At 50.5% G+C, this 20,213-nt stretch overlaps 1 protein-coding gene and 1 long non-coding RNA gene across 4 annotated transcripts in view; both read right to left on the reverse strand.

Moving 5' to 3' along the window:
• Positions 1–4,537: 4,537 nt before the first annotated feature.
• On the reverse strand, positions 4,538–9,279 carry LOC125160278 (uncharacterized). Its single transcript, XR_007150190.1, has 2 exons — positions 6,117–9,279; positions 4,538–5,466 (listed from the first exon to the last, which is right to left on the reverse strand). It is a non-coding gene; the product is annotated as an uncharacterized LOC125160278 (long non-coding RNA).
• Positions 9,280–14,680: 5,401 nt separating this feature from the next.
• The window catches only part of TUBGCP3 (tubulin gamma complex associated protein 3), a 75,568-nt gene continuing 70,035 nt past the window's right edge, over positions 14,681–20,213 (reverse strand). For all 3 annotated transcript variants that reach the window (XM_047849074.1, XM_047849065.1, XM_047849083.1), the window contains exon 22: positions 14,681–19,721. In XM_047849074.1, the coding sequence (XP_047705030.1) occupies positions 19,563–19,721 (159 nt within the window). In that variant the 3' untranslated portion in view covers positions 14,681–19,562. The remainder of the gene's footprint in view (positions 19,722–20,213) is intronic.

The raw sequence follows: 20,213 nt of genomic DNA on the forward strand, positions 1-20,213 counted from the left end.
CTGCCCCGGGCCTTACCGCTGAGACCAGCACCTGTGCATCCCCTCAGGGACACCAGAAAGTCCGGTGGCCACAGAGCTTGGCTGCTGAGAAGAGAGGACGGTAACTATTTTACAGTCTCGGTTCCCTCTCTGGCCTGTACCTCCCAGTGCCCCAGCGTCCTGCCAGAACACGCGCCGCTTTCCTTGAGAAACGAGCTGTAAACACCGTGAAACGTTTAAAGGGCCAAATTGAGTTTTGCCAACATAGTCTTTCTTGTCCTTCAATACTTGACTAGTATATTGACGAAGCTCCCGCAAGCCCCGCTCTATTTTTAAACCCTTGATTTATGCCTTTCAGTTGGATCTTGCTCAGCTAAACATGTTGTGTGTGTTCAGCTGAGAGTAAACATCTTCCCGTGGTGGCGGGGGTATGTTTGCGGAGACCTCCCTCAATTACAGAATTAACAGGGCAAATTTCGTTGTCTTTGTTGAGCCGGAGAGATTACGATAAAAGCCTCTAATGAAGGGAGACACAAGAAATAAGACCTACAAACAACACTAACAAGAATGGCTTGGTGACTTCCTAGATGCGAATGGCTGAACAGCGAATCCCTTCTGTTCTAGAATTCAGAAGTAGGAACACCCCGTGCACCATGGGGTGGTGGTGGTGGCGAACCCCGTGAACCCTGGGTCAGAGCGAGGCTGTGTGGCTGGCCCGGTGGCCGGATGGCCTCAGGGGGGCCCGGGAGGCCAGACGTATGACATCCGAGGACGCGCTAGAAGACTTGCCCACGGTGTCACTAAGGGCCAGACACTGGAGGGAGGTGAGGGTGGGCAACGGCTGCCTGTGGCCTGTGACAGAAAAGTCCAGAAGGTCTGGGCTGGAAGAGTGACCACGTGATGCCGAATTTTTCCAACAGAGCCACAGAGCTGGAGGAAGCTCCCGGAGACACACAGAGGCCCAGAAGGCTGGACGGCACCTGTTCCAGTGATGGGTGTCTCACAAAGACTGGCCACGGGAAGAAGCCAGGGGGCCCAGGCGGAGCAGCTGGAGTGGGGGGGGGGGGCACTGGTGTGGGGACACAGACGGAGATGCAGATCAGGGGGTCAGCAGCCACCTACCTCCCTGTTGCCCCAGCCACCCGAGACCACCTGCCAGAACCCCAAACTGCCCCGTGAAGGCAACAGAAGGGCCGGTGCCAGGCAGGGGTACCTCGATCCTCGGGCTGTGACCCCGGCTGCCCCCATCCTGCTCTCCACCGGCAGATGCCCTGCGGCCTCGGACTGGAGCCGGTGCCACAGGCAGGGTACAGACGGTGGCCGGGAGCACCTGCCTGACCCCCAGGGTGCAGATACCACCCTGGGAGCTGCACCGTCTGCATAGTTGCTGGGCCCACGTGCGCCACTGGGGTCCCACGGGGAAGCATTCGCATGTCCATGCCGCCCCCTCCAAGGACAAACCAGCAAGATCTCACATTTCCTGCATCATCTGTCACCTCACCCCCGCCCCCACCGAGGTTAAAACGGAGGAAAGGGCGGAGATGCTAGTATCCGAGATGCTGCTCCGTGCGGCCGCGAGTCAGTGTCACGTAACCTCCGGCATCAAGACGGCGTCATACAGGACCCCCCAAATGTGGGTGCCCCGCAGCACAGGAAGGTGGGCAGGGGCCACAGTGACGGGGCACCCGCGGCGGGCAGGACACGCTCAGCCCCACGTGCAGGTGAGCGCCGCTGGGAGGAGGTGTGGCCGCGGTGCAACAGGATGACACTGGGGGGGACACAGGCCGTGATCCACACAGGTCAGCCTCTGGGGCTGCTGGGGGGCTGCGAGTCCACGGGGCAAACAGAGGGTGTCCGGCAGAGCCCATCTCTGTCCCCCAGGATCCACTCCGGCCTTCAAAGAGCAGGAGTTTTGTGTCCCTGTGTCAGTGTCCTGGGGCCACCACAAAGCACCAAGCCTGCTGGGTGGTTTGCAGCAGGAACTCATTGTCTCACGGGCCCAGAGAAGTCGACATCCAGATGCACGCAGGCTCTAGGGGACGGTCCTTCCTCCCTTTTCCAGCTTCCAGCGGCTGTTGGCCGTCCTTGGTTTATGGCAACACCTCTTCTCCCATCTCCTCCCCCCTACCCACCCCGGCTCTGCCTTCCCACGGCCTCCTCCTCCCAGCGTATCACAGGAGGACATCCACCCAGATGATCCAGAAGGATCTCATCTCAGGAGCCTGAACTTAATTACACCTGCAGGGACCTTTTTTCCAAACAAGGTAACGCAGGCTCCAGTGATTTCATGGGGAACGTGTCTTTGGGGGTCACCCTTCAACCCATGCAGTGCCGGCGTAAAGGACACACATATCCCCATCTGGAAGTGCAGCTCCCACCTGTGGCCTTGAACTCCACTCAGTGGCTGCCTCTTCTGACCTCCCGGTGTCCAGGAGGACGACAGGACACTGCCATCCACCAAGACGCAGCAGGCAGGTGGCTCGCTTAGGGCAGGAGCGTGTGGGACGTGGGTGGCCCCCAGGGGGCACCCCGCCACAGCCGGAACAGACAAGGGCAGCTACCTGGCCTGGAAAGGGCACACTTAGCTGGAGCTCAGCCCCTTGGGAGCCAAGGCTGGGTTTGCGCCCTCAGGGAAGCAGCCAAAGCCGGCAGCAAGCAGGGCGGAGGAAAGGCCACTGTGGGGAGAGGGGCTGGCTCCTTCCACCGCCCCTCAGTCCCCTCCCCCAGCAAGACCGGCGCCCCCCCCCCACCGTGGCCAGAGCCGTGGCCCCATGGGAACTCTGCTCCACCCACCAGTAATGGCCACCTGCCTGCCGTCTGGGCCTCCACTGCGGAGGTGGCTGGCACTGCCGAGCAAGCAGAGGTGGCCCTGGGCCCGGCCACGGGACTCGTGCAGATGAACAGGCCCGGCCCGGGCTCCAGGGGGCCACTCCTCATCCGACCCGCACCTCGGGGTCCCCCGGCCTCACCCCTCAAGGTGCGTCTGCACTCAGTGCCGTGTTTTCCGGAGAACCCAGCCCACCGGGACTGACGTGCACACAGCTCACGCGATGTTAAGCCCGGGGCACAGCCCCGAGTGGGGAGCCCGGGAGGCAGCAGGTAAGGACGGGCCAGGGCCACACACCCCGCGTCGGGCTGACCTCCTTTCCCGGGCACGGGCGGGCCAGCTAAGAGCGGCCATAAACGGCTGAGTAACGACATCAACAATGAGACGTGATGAATGGATATTTCAGAGACGCGTGGATCTTGGCACAAAAGGCCACACAGTGACACGAAATATTAAACAAGAACATGCAGATAAGGCCGGCAAGCTAAGGACGCAGTTGATAACGCATCAGCTTAGGCCAGGCCAGGAGCTATATCCTCTCTTGGAAACGAGGCAAGGCTTCTCTTTCCTCTTCAGAGGAAATTAATAAAAAATATTTGCAGATTATTATGAAAAAAATATATATTAGCTCTTGGAGTGATGATTTAAAATCAGTTATTTGTGAGACACAGTACATCAACATTGGAGCTGCCCGGATGGTAGGGGGTTGGGGGGGACCCCCACGTGATAGCAAACGTCCCAAATGGTGAAGCCAAGGGGCCAGCTATGAGACACCGAGCCCGTGGACTAAATTTGCCTTATCCAGCTACCTAATCTTTTAATTTTGTAAAAACAAAAACACACAAAACCGCTGTCCTACAGCTAGAACGTCCGTCCCAAGCTACATGGTGCTGTCGACCACCACCGGGTCTGCGCACCCCTCCGGGAGCCCCACGGAGTCAGCCAGCGCCGCTGGGCTGTGCCCTTCTCGTCACGCGGACCCGAACACTGGCCACGGGCCACTGGGACCACCCGGGCCCCAGCCGGCACTATCCGATGGCCCTTCCTCCCGGTCTTGGGTCCCAGAGGCAGACAAAATACACAGGCGCCCACAGAGGAACATCTTCCTGGGCAAGGAAGAGAAGGAATAAAGACGGTGAGCTTCTCGCTCGGCCCCCCACCCACCCCGCACAGAATGGGCCCTTCTGCCAGGAGCCAGGGTCTGCGGCCCGGGGGCATCCAAACTACAGGGCACAGGGGACACGGGGAGGCGCAAAAGCCCCCGCGCAGGGCCGCGGAGCAGCCTGGCTGAACAACAGGACGCCCCCCTGTCCACACATCTGAATGCTTCTGACGTAGAACTCTGGCCAACAGACCCAGCCACCCATGGACACCCTCCAGGGACACCCACCAGGGACACCCTCCAGGTGCTCTCCAGGGAGCCCACCGGGGATGCCCACCAGGGTCGCCACCCAGGGAGCCCACCGGGGAGGCCTGAGCGTTGGAGTCTGTGTCCAGTGGCCTCCCTGCCTTCCGCCCCTCAAGCAACTTGCAGGAAAAGGAGAACTCAGAATCGGTTCTATTTATATTCAGAAAACAGATCGTGTGCTGCCTCAGATACTTTATCCACAAATTATCTGCAACTTCCCCCCAAATCCTAACCCCTGGTTCTCCCGAAAGTGCAGATAAGAACTGACCTACAGCAGTGATGTCTCGACAGTGATCTCTGAGAAGAATTTCACAATCCAAGCATGAATCCCAACAAGCATGAGCATTTATTTACAAATCGTATAAACAACTACTGTTATGCATATTATCAACACAAGGAGACATTTTAGAAGGACCGTATAAGGATGAAATGAAATATTTTAAAACAATTTTAAATGTACCAGGTCTTCACTGTACTAAAATACGGTAAAAATAGTGACTTTAGGGAGTCCCAGCTTGAAAACGCTTCCTTATTTACGAAATCGCGTTTACCACTTGCGATGCAACCATTTGAAGAGACACCGACATTCAGATAATTTTGACTCTTGGTTTTAATTTCTATCACGTCTGAGAAGATTCCTCACAGGACACAGGGCAGCTCCATCGTGTGTCACTGGCTGGACCGCCAAGTTGCATGGCACGTGACACAATCCCATCGACCAATTTGGCCTCATTTTGTTAAAATTTGGGCAGCAAATTTCTATACTCCATAATAACAGTCAGGTGTTCTCCAGGCTAATTAGAAAGTGTTGAATTTTAATGATTTTTATGAATAAGTCCAATCTACGAAAACCCTTTGTTTGTGATATTTTAGAACAAGTTTAAAAACTATTTCCAAGTTTTTTAAGTGTTAAGTTAAACTTAAACAAAAGTGACACACATTATTCTTGGCAACAAACCCCCATAACAATAACATAACATTGCTGAACATTTTCCAAGCGTCTTCTCCACAGACACATTTCTTCTGAAAAGTAGCTCCTTCCTGAATCGTTGTCAAAACATCATTAGCCAGGTTTTTCCTCGCAGGGGCTGAGTGTTTCACTATGAAAATGTTTGCTCAGTGGCCCCGTCTTGCACAGAGACCACGCACAGATTCGGTACGTCTTCATCGCTAAGAGCGGTGGCATCTCTTTACTTGAGGTGACCGCCAGGCTCCGGGTGCAGCAGGTGCTTCAGGATCACTCCCTGTGTCCCTACAAAATTTGGCAAGGACCCACTGATGCTGGGACTGACACTGTGGTTTCGCTTCCACGCGGACGCGGTGGGTCACGGAGAGACCGTGGCTCCCGCCCCAGAAATGAGAGCAGCCTAGACCCTCTGAGGAGACCCCACATGCCCAGGAGGCAGGAGCGAGTTTTGGCACCCCTCACTCCCGCCCAGGTGACCCTTCATGGGGGGACTGGAACGGCGGCAGCTGAGAGGCCCCCACAGACACAGGGGAACCTCGGCCACTGGAGACGGAAGACGCAGGGGAGCAGAGGGGGACCCAGCTCTGGGCGGCAGGCACACGGGGCCAGTGGTGTCAGGCAGAAAAGCAGAGAAACCCAAAGGCACTGCACCCCGCCCTGGGTGAACGGGAGACACTCCCTGAGGGGCAGGGGTGGAGGCCGGGAACTCCCCAGGGGCAGGTGCAGGGCGACACCTGAGGACAAGACAGCGGAAGGGAGATGAACCCGTGGCCACTTTCGACCCCAAAGGACAAGAAAGCCCTGACCAGCCTCATGTCATCTGAGTCCAGCTCAACTGGCCATGAAGCCTCCACGTGGCTCAACTACAGGACAGGCGGACTTGTCCCACTGCACCCGTGTGGCCAGAAGGCGCCCACGCCGGGTGTGAGTGTCACCTGCTTCCGCTGGGGTCTGCTGCTCCTTCTATTTTCCCAGCTTTGCTGCAGCGTCACTAACACTGGAATATCTCTGAAGTGCACATCGCGCTGGTAGGGTGCACATCTACACTGCGACAGGGCTCCCCATCTTGTTAATTCGCACCTCCGTGGTTTCAGTTCTCTCGTCTCTGCTGTTCTCATACACAAGCTGACTCGGGCAGTCAATAAAAACAAAAACAAGATACATCAAAAAACAAGAAAACGTGCTCCGCCAACATGAACTAGTTGGGAGGGGCGCCCGGCCGGCCTACTCGGTGGCAAACACGACTCTTGACCACGGGGGTCATGAGTTTGAGCCCCACGTTATACACAGAGCTTGCTTTAAAAAATAAAGATTAAAGAAACTAAGAGTCAATAGAACCAAACCTGGAGAAATGACTCAGATATTGGAATCTCAGAGCAAAACTTTAAAAAAACCGTAACAAGTGTGTTTGGAACCTAGAAAACAAGGAGGCCAATGTCTGTGAAGAGAGCCAGACAGAATTGCGACGCGGAACACGTGGTGTCGGAGAAGACATCGCCCGTCTGCCGTCTGTCTGCCACCTGTCTGCCGTCTGTCTGCGGGCTGGCAGCAGCACGGCAGGCAATCTCAGAACTTGGGGGCACAGGCAGAAACTACCCAAACTGAAGCACAAGGACGGTGCGTTGGGGGAAGTGCCACCTGAGGGCAACATTCTCGGCCGGCACATGTGAACCTGCAGCCCCAGAGGAGACAGAATCTGAGGCATAAAAATGCCTGAAGAAATAACAGGCAAGGATATTGCAAAAAAAGCAGAGAACCAGAAATCCAAGAAGCTTGGCAAACTCAACGGGAGAATACAAAGAAAACCCTCCAAGGCACACGGCAAACTGCTGGAAACCAGGATGGGTGGTAAATCCTGAAAAGAGCCGCATGAGAAAGAAAAAAGGACAGTGCGACAAGGGAATCAAGGCGGAGACCCCTGCCATCATCTGAGCTCACGGCCGCAGGTGGAACAGCACCAGCCCACATTTCTGTCTCTGCAAAAACATCCCTCAAAACCAGAGACGCGTGGGGTCACCCCAGCGCAGTAAAGGACACCTCCCACACCCCGGAGTCCACCTGTATTCTAAGCACGAAGACTCGATGCGAAGTACCTGCACTTGTCTTTCTTGTTAACACGTTCTTCACCCCCTCCGCGGACTGCCTGACGGATGTGCCAGGCCGGGCACCCCACCCTGAAGACCACTGAGCCTCTTCAGGGCACCCCCAGAATTTGCCTGTGGCAGGCTGGGTCACCAGGGTCCCCCATGGCCGGAGCAGTACAAGCCCTTCTGGAATCTTCCCCGAAGCCTCGTGCGCAGCAGCTCTGGATTCGGCAGGAGACGGTGGCTCAGCGCTCACGGGCCCGGGGGCCTGACTCATGGAGCCCCTACCCCAGGCCTGCAGCCTCGGCCCCAGGAGGCTCGGCCCCCTCTCCCCAGCTCCACCCTTCCCATCCTGGTACCTGACGGAGGGAACTCGCCTCTCCAGAAGGGCGGATGGGAGGCCTTCCACACCGCAGGACCTCCCCAGGCCAGGGCGGAGGCTGAGACAGGCCACCCCCAGCCTCAGCTCCCAGCAACGTCCCCGGGAGCGGGGAACCCGCAGACCCCTCTGATGACACAAGGGCACGGGCCCCAGGCCGTGGACCAGAAGGGCGAGCAGGGGCAGCCTGATGGACGAGGCCGGGCCTGCATCCCGGGATGGACAGTGAGGCCCTGGGCTCCCAGGTGTCCCACGGGGGTGACAGCGTAGAAGTGGTGGATTTGTGTGAGGGAAGGCAGCCTGAGGCTCTTGCCAGCAACGGGAACCTCCGCTCCCGGCAAGCTGCTCTGCAGGATTCCCTCGCTGCATTTTTATTAAAACCTTAAACCCAGAATAAAGGCAGAGATATACAAATTTATTTCTCCTCTTGAAGAGACACCTGGCGACACGTCCACAGAACAATATCCATAATCACTCAGCCACATTTCCATACCATTTGACTCAATTTTCTGGAAAGGAGAGGTATATTTTCAGAGCGGGGAGATTGTGTAATTTTCACCTCCCTGCCTCCCACCCGGAGCCCCGCAACACGCAGGTGGCCAGGGTGTGGCCGGACCGGTCCCCCATGTCCCTGCTGGGCCCCCATGCAGGTCGTAGTTCCACGGGCCGACCCTGCGGTCTGGGGCCGTGCTCCAAGGCTTCAGTGCCTGCCAGCCAGCTCTGGCCAGGACGGGCCACCTCCTCCCCAGATTAACCAGCAGCAGAAACACCCTCCAGGGCCCTGCGCTGGGCAAGTCTGTGCCCCTGAGGCCTCGCTTTGCGGGCGTCATGCCCACAGGGGCATCGGCCACTCCAGGGCCAGGAGTCCCAGACAGCAAGGCTCCCGAGGCCCCAGGGATGGCTGACGCAGGCAGCGTAGGCCCCTCGTGCGTGGCGACCACAGGTGAGGGGCCGCCACACGGGCAGGCATGGGAGGGCACCCCAACAGGAAGAAATACGTGGGGGACCCAGGGATCCAGCCATCCCCTCAGAAGGCAGCAACCCTGGCCTACGAGGGCAGGACCGCAGAGATTCAGATCCCTGACCAGGAACGAAGGTTTGGGCCACACCGCAGGCAAGACACCATCAGCCAGAGTGGTCCTCAAAAATTCAGACTGGAGGGCCAGGGTGACAGGGGCTCACCCCACTCACCACCTCCCTCTGAGCCGCCCCAAACAGTGTGAGCAAACACATCCATGCGCTGTAACCTCAGAGCTTCACCTGCGGGCACGTCACTGATCTGAAGCCCCAGATGGCATGCTCTGAAGTCCGCCACGTCCTTCTTGCCAGGCCAGGCTCCCTGCAAGCTGCTCAGCCCACGCTTGCACACAGGGGACCCCTCTGGTAACTTGGCTCAGGAACTCTCCAATGCTTTGTCAAACTTCCCCAGAACCGTGCTGCCATCTGACCCTTCCTCCAGAGAACTTTCTTCATCCCCATGGCCCTTTTCTGTGAGGATCCGACCTGAATCACGCCTAGCCGGCCTTCTCAGCCTCCACCGAATCCCTCCCGCCATGGTCTCTCTCCCGATAAAGCTCTCTCCCAGGCATCTCTCCCGATAAAGCTCTCACACAAGTAATCCCACCTTGCTGTCTGCTGCTGGGGGAACCAGCACAGGTACACAGAAAATCCAAAGAACCCATAGATATGCTAGTACAATCAGTGGGCAATTGCTACAACAACTTAGCAAGACTTCTGGATACAAAATCAACATATAAAAGTTGCACTTCTGTGTGTCAGTAACACGTAAAAATCCTACCTTAAAGAAAATACAGGCACCCCTGGGGGCTCAGTTGGTTAAGCATCTGACTCTTGATTTGGGCTCAGGTCATGATCTCACAGTTCTCGTGGGATCAAGCCCCGTGTCAGGCTCTGTGCTGACAGCACAGAGCTGGCTTGGGATTCTCTCTCCCTCTCTCTCTGCCCCTTCCCCCCACCCCCAACTCCCTCCCTAAACATTTTTTTTTAATACACTACCATTTAAAAAAATAAGGTCCCTAAGAATAAACCTAACAAAAGTTGTACAAAGTCGTCATGGAGAAATTTATAGGATTTTGAAAGGCATTAAGACAAAAGTAAACACGGAGAGCTATACTATTTTCATAGATTGGAATAATCAATAGTATAAACATGTCAACCTCTCTCCAAATTGATTTATAGACAGTACAACCCTAATCAAAACCTTATTCTTTTCTGGGGACTGGACTCTAAAATTTACATGAAAGGAAAAAGGTCAGAAATAGCCAGGGGTTCCTTGAAGAAGAGTAAGAAGTTTAAAGCACTTTCCTTAAGAGATACCAATATCTACTATAAAACTATAGAAATCAAGACAGTGAACAAAACCATGAATATCTAGATTTCTGGCTTATGACAGAGAGAGTATTTCAGATCAGACTTCTCAACTGTTGGGACTTGGAAACTGAATAGTTACGGAAAAGAAATGAAATTGAACTCCTACCCCACACCATATGTAAAAATTCATCCCAGGTAAATTGAAAACAAAATGTGAAAGATAAAACTATTTCATTTTTATCTTCCATGACTGCAGGGTTGGGAAGTATTTCTTAAACAAAATGCAGCATTTGCTAACCAAAACATTTTTATAAAACAAAGATTGACAGATGGGTCAATATTATAATTTAAAATATGAAAAAAACAATACAGAGGCCCCTGGGTGGCTCAGTTGGTTAAGCATCTGACTTCGGCTCAGGTCTGATCTCACAGTTCGTGAGTTCAAGCCCCACATTGGGCTCTGTGCTGACAGCTCAGAGCCTGGAGCCTGCTTTGGATTCTGTGTCTCCCTCTCTCTCTGACCCTCTCCTGCTTACACTCTGTCTCTCTCTGTCTCTCAAAAATAAACATTAAAAAAATTTAATAAGATAAAAAGACAACACAAAGAAAGCATACCAGAAATTGAGAAAAGATGTGTGCAATATCTATAACTGACAGAAGATTCGTATATAAACTATATAAAGGGGTGCCTGGTTAAGCGTTCATTTGGGTTGGACTTCGGCTCAGGTCATGATCTCTTGGTTTGTGAGTTTGAGTCCCACATCAGGTTCCCTGCTGTCAGCGCAGAGCCAATTCATATCCTCTGTCCCCGTCTCTCTCTTTGCCCTTCCCCTGCTCATGGGTACACTCTCTCTCACAAAAATAAACAATAAAAAAATAAAAAAATATAAATATCCCATAAATCAATAACAAAACGACAAGAAAACAAAACTCTCCCAAAAGTACAAAAGACAAAAACATGCAATTCAAAAAATGGGAAAATTCAATAGCCAGCAAATACATCAAATCACATCCAACCTCATTACTAGTTAAGAAATAGAAATTAAAGCCATTAGATACCATCATACTGCAGCCAGACTGGCATTAAAATCTAGTGATGACTGTAAAAGCCAAAAATTGCAAATAACCCAAACATTCATTAAGAATAAAAGGGCTGAATAAACTGTGGTATGTTCAAAAACTGGAGTGACACGTAGCAGTAAGTGAACTTCAGTTACTGCTCAAGGTGTCCATTATCAACACACTAAAGTTATGGGCACCAGTATGCCCTCACACATAAAGTGTTGAATTACAGATCCCACCAACAATCTGTTATTCTTAGCAATGCAAATGCAGGTGGTAAAATTACAGGGGAAAGGGGTGAGTGACAGAGTCAGGAAAGGTCACAGGAGGCTCCCACATTGGTAGAAATGCTCTAGATTTTAAACTAGAAGGTAGGAACATGGCTTCTGGCTTTGCAGTTAATCTTTAAACTTGACATGTCATAAACATATGCAGAGATTAATTACACAGAAAAAAATCTGCATCGCCGAAAGCTGCTTCTCTTAAAAAATAGTAACTCTAAAAACGTGACAAACCAGCACTCCAGTGAAACAGCTCGTCAAAATCATCTTGCCAAATGCAGCTATCAATTCTCTACCAGAATCTAATTCTGCCTTTCAGCAGCATGCAAAAGAGTTGACCACTCTTTTCCTGCAACGCTCTTCCCTCGGGTTCTGCGACACCCCAATGCTCCTGCTCAGCCTCTAAATATTGGGCATACTTGAGGCTGAGTCCTGGATCATCTTCTCTACACCCTCTTTGGGGTAACTTCACTAAAACCCATTCCTTCAAATGCTCTGTATATGCTGATGATCCCCAAATGTTTAACTCTAGCTGTGACCTCTCCTCTGAATCCCAGACTCATAAATCCAGAGTTCACTTCTCTGATGCTCTATCCTATAGCCTCTAGCTGCCTTGGCCTCCCAGGACAACCACCTCCACTGAAGTTAGAGACATTTCCATGCTCTCCCTAGGTTCCCTCTCCCTGCACTGCAGACTTTCTCCAGGAAGTAAGTTAGGGGTCACCTCTGGTTGTTTCGCAAATCTCCCAGGTATCAGCGCTCTCCATTGCCAGGAGTACGTTGTCTCCATTGCAACCTGTTGTCTGGTTTCCCTGGTTGTATTTGGTTTGGTTTGTATCAGGCAGAATACATCTGGTCTCTATTATTCCATCTTGGCCAAAAATGGCAGCCCTCCCTCTTTAATAACTCTGAAAGTGCAAATCAGTACATCATAAATGTTAATAAATGTTTGGTGAATGAAGTATCTAACTTTAAAACCACTGAGTACAAAGAAGGGTGTCTCAGCAGTAAGAAAAACAAATAGCAAGATGGTAGGCTTAACCCCAACTGCACAAATAACCACATTAAAGGTAAATAGCCCAGAAATCCCAATTAAATACAGAGATTTTATATTGGATTAAAAAAACAAACATAAGTGTGGCCCAACTATATGCTGTCTACAAGATATCCACTTTATTTATTTATTTTATTTTATTTTAGAGAAAGAGAGCATGAGTGGGGGAGAAAGGCAGAGGGGGAGGGAGAAGGACAGAGAAAATCCTTTTTTTTTTTTAAAGTTTATTTATTTATTTTGAGAAAGAGACAGAACAAGCAGGGGAGGGGCAGCAAGAAGAGACAGAAGCCCAAGCAGGCTCCACACCATCAGTGCAGAGCCTGATGGGGGCTCAAACCTACAAACTGTTAAGATCATGACCCGAGCCAACATCAAGAGTCAAACACTTAACCAGCTGCACCATCCAGGGACCCCAAGAGTGAGAGAATGTTAAGCAGGCTCCATGCCCAGCACAGACCCCAATGCGGGGCTCAATTCCACAACACTGGGATCATGACCTGAGCCTAAATCAAGAGTCAGATGATCAACTGCCTGAGCCACCCAGGTGCCCCAAAATATCCACTTTAAATATAAAGCCACACATATGCTAAATATAAAAGAATGGAAAAGATATACCATGCTAACACAAATCAAAAGAAAGCTGGAGTGGTCGTAATATAGACAAAGTATGTTTCAAAGCAAAGAGTATTACCAGAGATTGCGAGGGTCACTTTACAATGATAAAAGGGGTCCGTTCATCCAGGAATTATAACAATCCTAAATACTTATGAACCTAACAACAGAGCTTCAAAATACATAAAGCAAAAACTGAGAGAAATGCATAAGACAAATTCATGATTATAGTGAAAAGACTGCAACACCCCCTCTCTCAACAAATAGGAAAAGTAGACAAAAATTAGTGCAAGTGCAAAAGACTTAAGCCAACCACCTTAACCTAACGGAATTCATAGAACACCGCAAAACATCAGAATAAACATCCTTTTAATGTGTACCCAGAACACTTGCCAAGATAAGCCCTCTCTAGGGTCATAAAACAAATATCAATAAATTTAAATGGATTCACCTCAAAAAAGTATATTCTCTGACTACAGTGGGATTACATTATACATCAAAAACAGAAAGGTACCTGAAAAATCCATAACAATTTGGGAACAAAATAGCAAACTTCTAAATAACCCATAGGTCAAAGAATTAACCAAAAGGGAAATTTGGAAAGTATTTTATTTTTTTTTTTCAACGTTTATTTATTTTTGGGACAGAGAGAGACAGAGCATGAACGGGGGAGGGGCAGAGAGAGAGGGAGACACAGAATCAGAAACAGGCTCCAGGCTCTGAGCCATCAGCCCAGAGCCTGACGCGGGGCTCGAACTCACGGACCGTGAGATCGTGACCTGGCTGAAGTCGGACGCTTAATGGAAAGTATTTTAAAAGAACAAAAATGAAAGAACATATTAAAATTTGTTGAATGAAACAGAAAGATCTTAAATCAATTACCTTACCTTCCATCTCAAGGAAAGAAAACAAAAAAGCTCAGTAAGCAGAAGAAATAACAAAGATCAGAGTAGAAATCAGTAAAATATAAAGCAGAAAACAATGGGGGGAAATCAATGGCAACAAAAGCTGCTTATCTGAGATGAAACTGATTAATCTCTAGCCAGATACGTGGGGAGGAGAGACAAGCCTACCATGCAGAAGAAATTTCAAATAATTTTTGTAGATACTCTCCCCTCAAAGGAGGGAGAGCAAAGCCCCTCTCCGCTAAGTGTGGGTTGCACCAGCGACCTCCCCCTAAAGGGCACAGGATGAAAAAGAGGGTAAAGGGGTAACTTCGCAGGGAAGGATGCCATCTCAGGCAGGCGACCAGGGTCGGCACCCACAGTGATAAGCCATGTAGACAGTGTGCACCCTGGATTCCCTGAGAGCAGAAGGGCACTTCTGGGGTCTTCCTCCCTGAATTCATAATCCCAGTCTAACCATACGACATCAGACAAAACCCAATTGAGGGACATTCTATAAAATATCTGACCAGTACTCTTAAAACTGGATAATAGAAAAACAAGAAAAACCTGAGAAAAATGTCACAACCAAAAGGAGCCTAAGGAGACAAGACAACCAAATGTCATGTGATGCCCAGAACGGACAGAGGTCCTGAATGGACAGGTGCTCGTTATGGACAGGTGTCCTGAATAGAACAGAAAAAACATCCAGCAGAAACATACAGGAGATGCACAGGTAATTTATAGTTTTCTAGTAGCAATGTTTAAAATGTTAAAAAAAAAAAAAAAAAGAAAAGAAAAAACTAGCAAAATTAATTTTAATATATTTTATTTAAGCAAACATATACAAAATATCACTTCAACATGTAACTGTATGAAAAAATATTGAGCTATTTTACATTCCTTTTTTCATACTAAATATTTGGGATTTGCAGTGTATTTTACACTTACACACATCTCAGTGCAGAGTAGGCACTTTTCAAGTGCTCAACACCTGTGATGGACAGGCAGATCTAAATTAATAGCTACAATCTAAAGTTGACAGCAATTGGAAACTACTATAATCACGGTGAGGACTCTTGGTTAATTGCAGGCTAATACACAGATATCGCTTCCTCTGACAAGTTTCAATTTGTGGTTAAAATGACAGCAAAAAAGCAGTAGCAGCTTTGCTAGGATTCTCTACATACTCATTTGTCCAGTCTTTTCCCTGCAAACTATACCTGTGGGAGACTCTGTCCACACCACGGACAGAAATAAAAATCTCTATGCTGACGAGCACAGAGCCTGGGGGGTGCTTAAGTCTTTTAAAAAGGCCTAAACAGGGAGAATATATTTGTAAATCACCTACATGATAAAAGACTTACATCCAGATATATATAAAGAATTCTCAAAACTCTGTAAGAAAACAACGAACCCAATAAAACATGGGAAAGTATCTTGACAGACACAATTTCACGGCAGATGAGCCTATGGAAACACACTCGGTGTCATTAGACCCCAGAGACACGCAAGTTAAAACCACAGTGAAAGGCCAGCACACACCCGTGAGAACATCTGAACTTGAGAGGCTGTTCCTCCTGCAGCGTGGACAAGGATGCGAGGACACTGGAGCTCTGGCTCATGGGCCCTGCCTCGCCGGCCAGGCTCTGAGACATGAGATGTAAACGTGTGAGGTGTGGACGGCTAGCCGTGCCCTGTCCTAGCCACCAGAACGTGAAGGACGGGAAGGACGTGAAGGACGGGAAGGCCTTTATCCACAGACTCCGCCACAGCTGTTCACAGCAGCTTTACTTACAACAAATGCTGGAAACAAGGTAAATGGCCAACAGGTGAATGTGTTTCCTTGTGTGATGGGAGTTAAAAGCTCTCACTTAAAATTTTTTCCCAGTGGTTTGCCCCAAACCATTCCACGTACCCGAAGTAACCCTTCACACACTCTAAAGACCCACAAGTTCTCGTCTGTGCGTGTCTCTTTCTGTTCTTGTGTCCTACCGCTTTTACATAGTAGCATTACATTTTTTGATACATGGTTTGACAAATCTGTGTATCTATTATTCTTCCTTTTCAGAAACTAACAACTGAGAAAAAAGCAAACTTCCCAGAAATTTTGAACTGTAACTATATCCACAGTCAGAATAAGACAATCACAGCCTGGTTAGGAATTAATGAAACGGAAAATGCACTCTGTGAAAGCCTGTGATGTAATGCAAAGCAGAGAATGATTCAGTCACAAACACAATGAGAAAAAGAAATTCCATACGTTTTCAATTCAGGAAAAAATAAACCAAAAGAGGAAGAGGAACATATTAAATACGGAATAGTAATTTAAAAATAAAGCAAAAAATGGCATCTATGCATAGTCAAATGATAATATCAAGAGATAATTCTTGAAAGACAGAGCCATGATCACACTGGGAAGGTGACCAGAAAGAAAAAAGAAAGCACGAATACGTAATACCGGGAACGAAGGAGCTAGAACTCAAACGTGAGTATTTCAATTACCATAAAGGCATCTACTTAACCATTAATGCCAACAAACTTGACAGCCTAAATGAAAACACGTGATTTCCTAGAAAGAAAAAGGAACCTGGAATTCAGAACCACAGTAGACTAGGAAAAAAGGCTGTTTGACACACCCACCAAGACGTGTCCGGTGATGACACTGCTGAAACCGAGCAGGGTCCTTGGGAGGAATAATCACGACTTCAGGACCACAATCTTCTGACACAGCCAGAGCATCCGGCATCTTCTCCCCACCAGGTCAGAGTCTAACAGACCCAAGCCACTCCGTTCAAGTCACCCACACACAAGGGAGCACCTCCACCTTTTACGTAGGCGCTGCCCTCCCTTGATTACCTCCATACATCTGCAAATACTACCGTTCCTGAAGCGTAAGTTCCTCCGTGCTGTTCGGCACCCCTCATCCACTTACATGCGCACGAGCAGGGTGCTGAGTCCCTCTCGCCCACCGAGGCCCAGACGGACATGCTCAGCTCTACACAGGTCTGCCAGGAAGCCTGGTGGGAGGCCTGTCCTCCCTGCTTGCGGCCACAGCGTCCACACCAACGTTCCCAGCGCTGAGGAGCCGTGCTCACGGGGAGGCCACTAGCCCGCCAGCTCCTTGTTCTCAGACCTCGGGTGCTGGTTTCTGGGAACACTCATCCCTTCACGTAGACTTTGTGCCTCGTGACTCACTCTGAGTATGACTGTGCCTATTTGATACAAGTGCTTTTTTCCGAATCACATTTTCACGTTGGCTGTCCCATGGTGTCCCATAAAGCCAAGACACATTCTCCATAGGGCTGGGAGAGTTCCCTTGGTGACAAATGTGTACGCATGAAGGAAAGGTGCCCCCCGCCCCAGCTTGTCAAACCTGCTAACCCAACAGGACTCAAGAGAGGCAAGTCCTGAGTGGAGACAAGCCGTACCTACAGCCTGGCACCTGACCTGACCCGGGCGGTAAGAGGCGTCCCCAGTGACAGGAAAGCTGGGCTGGGCTCCCCGGAGCTGCCCGGGGTGAAAGGCGTCAGCACGCCAGACACAGGAGCTCCGTTCATCAAGAACGTGCCCAGAGCCTGACTAGACGCACACAGTTCTGTCCGATCTACACGACAGGCCTGAAAGGTCAGCACCACTACCGTTCTCCGGGTGAAGCAGCAGTGGCCCTCCCAGAGCCACGCCGGGTACCTGCCTCCAGGGACGACTCACCGCTCCAGCGGGCTCTCCCACCTCAACCACCCCATGGGGAACTCCGACTCATCACTGAGGAGACCAGCTCCGTGACAGGTCTGCCGGGTAACAGGACGTCCCCAGTGGGGTCTGAAACAACCTGGACCGCCAGCTCCCCTGTGGTTGCCACCTCCACGGTTCTGATCAGGGACCCTCCCCCCCCCAGGGAAGGCCCCTCAGAAAGCACCTCCATAACCCACTCATCACTTCCTCCTAAGCTCAAATGGAGTTTTAGTCACCAAATCTGGATTAGCATTTTCCAGAGTGGCTCCTACGGAAGATTAGAAGAGAAATGCTTTAAATAAAATAAAAACAGGTTCCGAGGTCAACAATCTTAGGGAAATTTCTCTGGGAGATACAGGTAACCCCTGCTTTTCAAAAGCCCTCATCACGCCATTTGGCTTTCACAAAAGGCCCACATCAGTGCCTGTCTGGAGAGGATCTTCCAGAGCATTCAGGGCTGGCTTTGCAGCCCAGCACCCTTGGGGGACTGTGCTCCCATCGCTCTGCTCAGCAGCCAGCCAGAGTTCTGCACCGCGTCTGCCGGCACCCGGGCCTTCTCTCGATCCTGTGCCTCTTCCAGCAAGATGCGTCCCGAGAAAAGCCTAAGAAAGGTCGCTTTGAGGCGGGGGGGCGCAGACACTCCTCCATACACGTCACAGCGGGCTGCTACTTTGCTCTCCTCCGTCTCGGCTCATGGAAGTCCTCACGGGAGGACCACTCTGGACACGGCACTCCCTCGCTCCTGGGAAGAGTTCCGGGACAAAACCCTGCTCCAAACTCCAATTTTACAAACTTTTAACCTAAACTACACTGCTCTCCTACAACGTTCAGATGCACTCTGCAGAGCGGGGACCCCCCAAGAGCCCTGGGGAACTGGGTGGGACAGCAGAGCGAGCTATGAGGGCAGCGCCAGCCCTGAGAGGTGGCCGCCCCCCTCCGCACCAAAGGGCATGCGGGCTGCGTCCTAGGTGTCACCCTCGTCCCCACGTGTGCCCTGCCACATGGCGAGGGACCAGCTCTCCTCACAGCTGCTCCATTCAGGGAGGAACCGATACAGCTGACAGACCGCTTTTAATTTTCTAAGTTTCACTTATGCAACATAATAAAGGCGGATTTATGTGACTTGATGACGTTTTTACAAAAAACAGTTCCCCACACCTGGTCAGTATATAAATATTTACAATGAAAAAATAGGCAAGGGAAAAGGAAGCCTTCCGTATTCATGTCAGTTTCTTTAAAATGCTCATCAGAATTTGAAAATAAAATAGTTCGTTCACTCTCTAGTCTCTATTTACATCGTCCCAACGGCTGAGGAAATCTGGGCTTGAGGGTGGCTGTTCAGATCACCGGGACGTCCTACGCTATTTTAGAGTAGTTATCTGAAAGAGTAAATTAAATATAAAAATGTAAACTTTGAAAGAAGGATAAACGTGTAAACGTTCTTACAGAAGTTGACATTTTACACACTACAGACCAAAATAAAATGCTCTGTATATTTTCTTAGCAGGGACATTCTGTTTCAATTGAACTTGATCATATAACAAAAATTGCCTCTAAGGAGGAGGTTAAAAAAATAGCAAGAACAAAATTACCATCTTAAGTGATGAACATCCATTTGCTCTAATTTTCTCTAAAAGCAACAGGGATTTCTCAAAAAGTGACAAATATAAATTATATCATGGAGAGCTTAAGAAGCCTCAACGAAGTATGGTATCTCGTAAATACGAAGACGTTAAAAAACAAACTTGAGTAGTGCAAACGGGCCTATGTAACTCGGTGACGTTACAAATACATCCACTCCGTGTGTGACGACAAGATTTGGATGTGACAGATGCCGTGCCCCCAGGAGCTTCAGGGGCTCGTGGGCAGCACGCCGGCGGCCTCGCGGGTTCGCACGCGAGCGTGTTCACCTCGACCCGCAGTCCCCGGCACAGGCGGCACCAGGGGATACGGGAGGGCTCACGCGTGAGAGCCACGCCGCCCGCGGGAGCCCAGGGACACCCGCAGCCTCGGCTCTCGGGCCTCGTAGTGCTCGTTGAAGTCCAGCCTGAAGCTCAGGAAGCGCAGGCTCTCGTCGGAGCTGGTTGTCAGCAGCACCAGGAACTGCTGCACCACACCCTGGGGACAGGAAAGGAACAGGCACGTCAGTGGGGGCCCGCCCCTGTGGCCTCAGTGGGCTGGGGTTTCTGTCCACACCCACGGTCCTGCATAAACCCCCACTGCGGCAGGCGTCCCAAAGGAGGGCAGGGTGTGGGGAGGAGATGCCCATGGGCACAGATACAAATGCGCTATCAATCGATTTTATTTAAAAGAACCAACACGTTTCCCTTTCTGCCCTAAGTTCTGTAAGAATATGCAAAGCAGTGAAGCTTCTGATGTTCAAACAGCCTATTCTTTTTATTATGTTTAACCTTACACTCTTAGAAATGTACCCTTCTTTTTGATGTTTATTTATTTCCGAGAGAGACAGAGACAGAAAGAGAGAGAGACAGAGCACAAGCAGGGGAGGGGCAGAGGGAGAGGGAGACACGGAATCCGAAGCAGGCTCCAGGCTCCGAGCTATCAGCACAGAGCCGGACGTGGGGCTCAAACTCAAGAACCGTGACATCA

The sequence above is a fragment of the Prionailurus viverrinus genome, chromosome A1 (assembly GCF_022837055.1).
Source record: "Prionailurus viverrinus isolate Anna chromosome A1, UM_Priviv_1.0, whole genome shotgun sequence".
Lineage (NCBI taxonomy): Eukaryota > Metazoa > Chordata > Mammalia > Carnivora > Felidae > Prionailurus > Prionailurus viverrinus.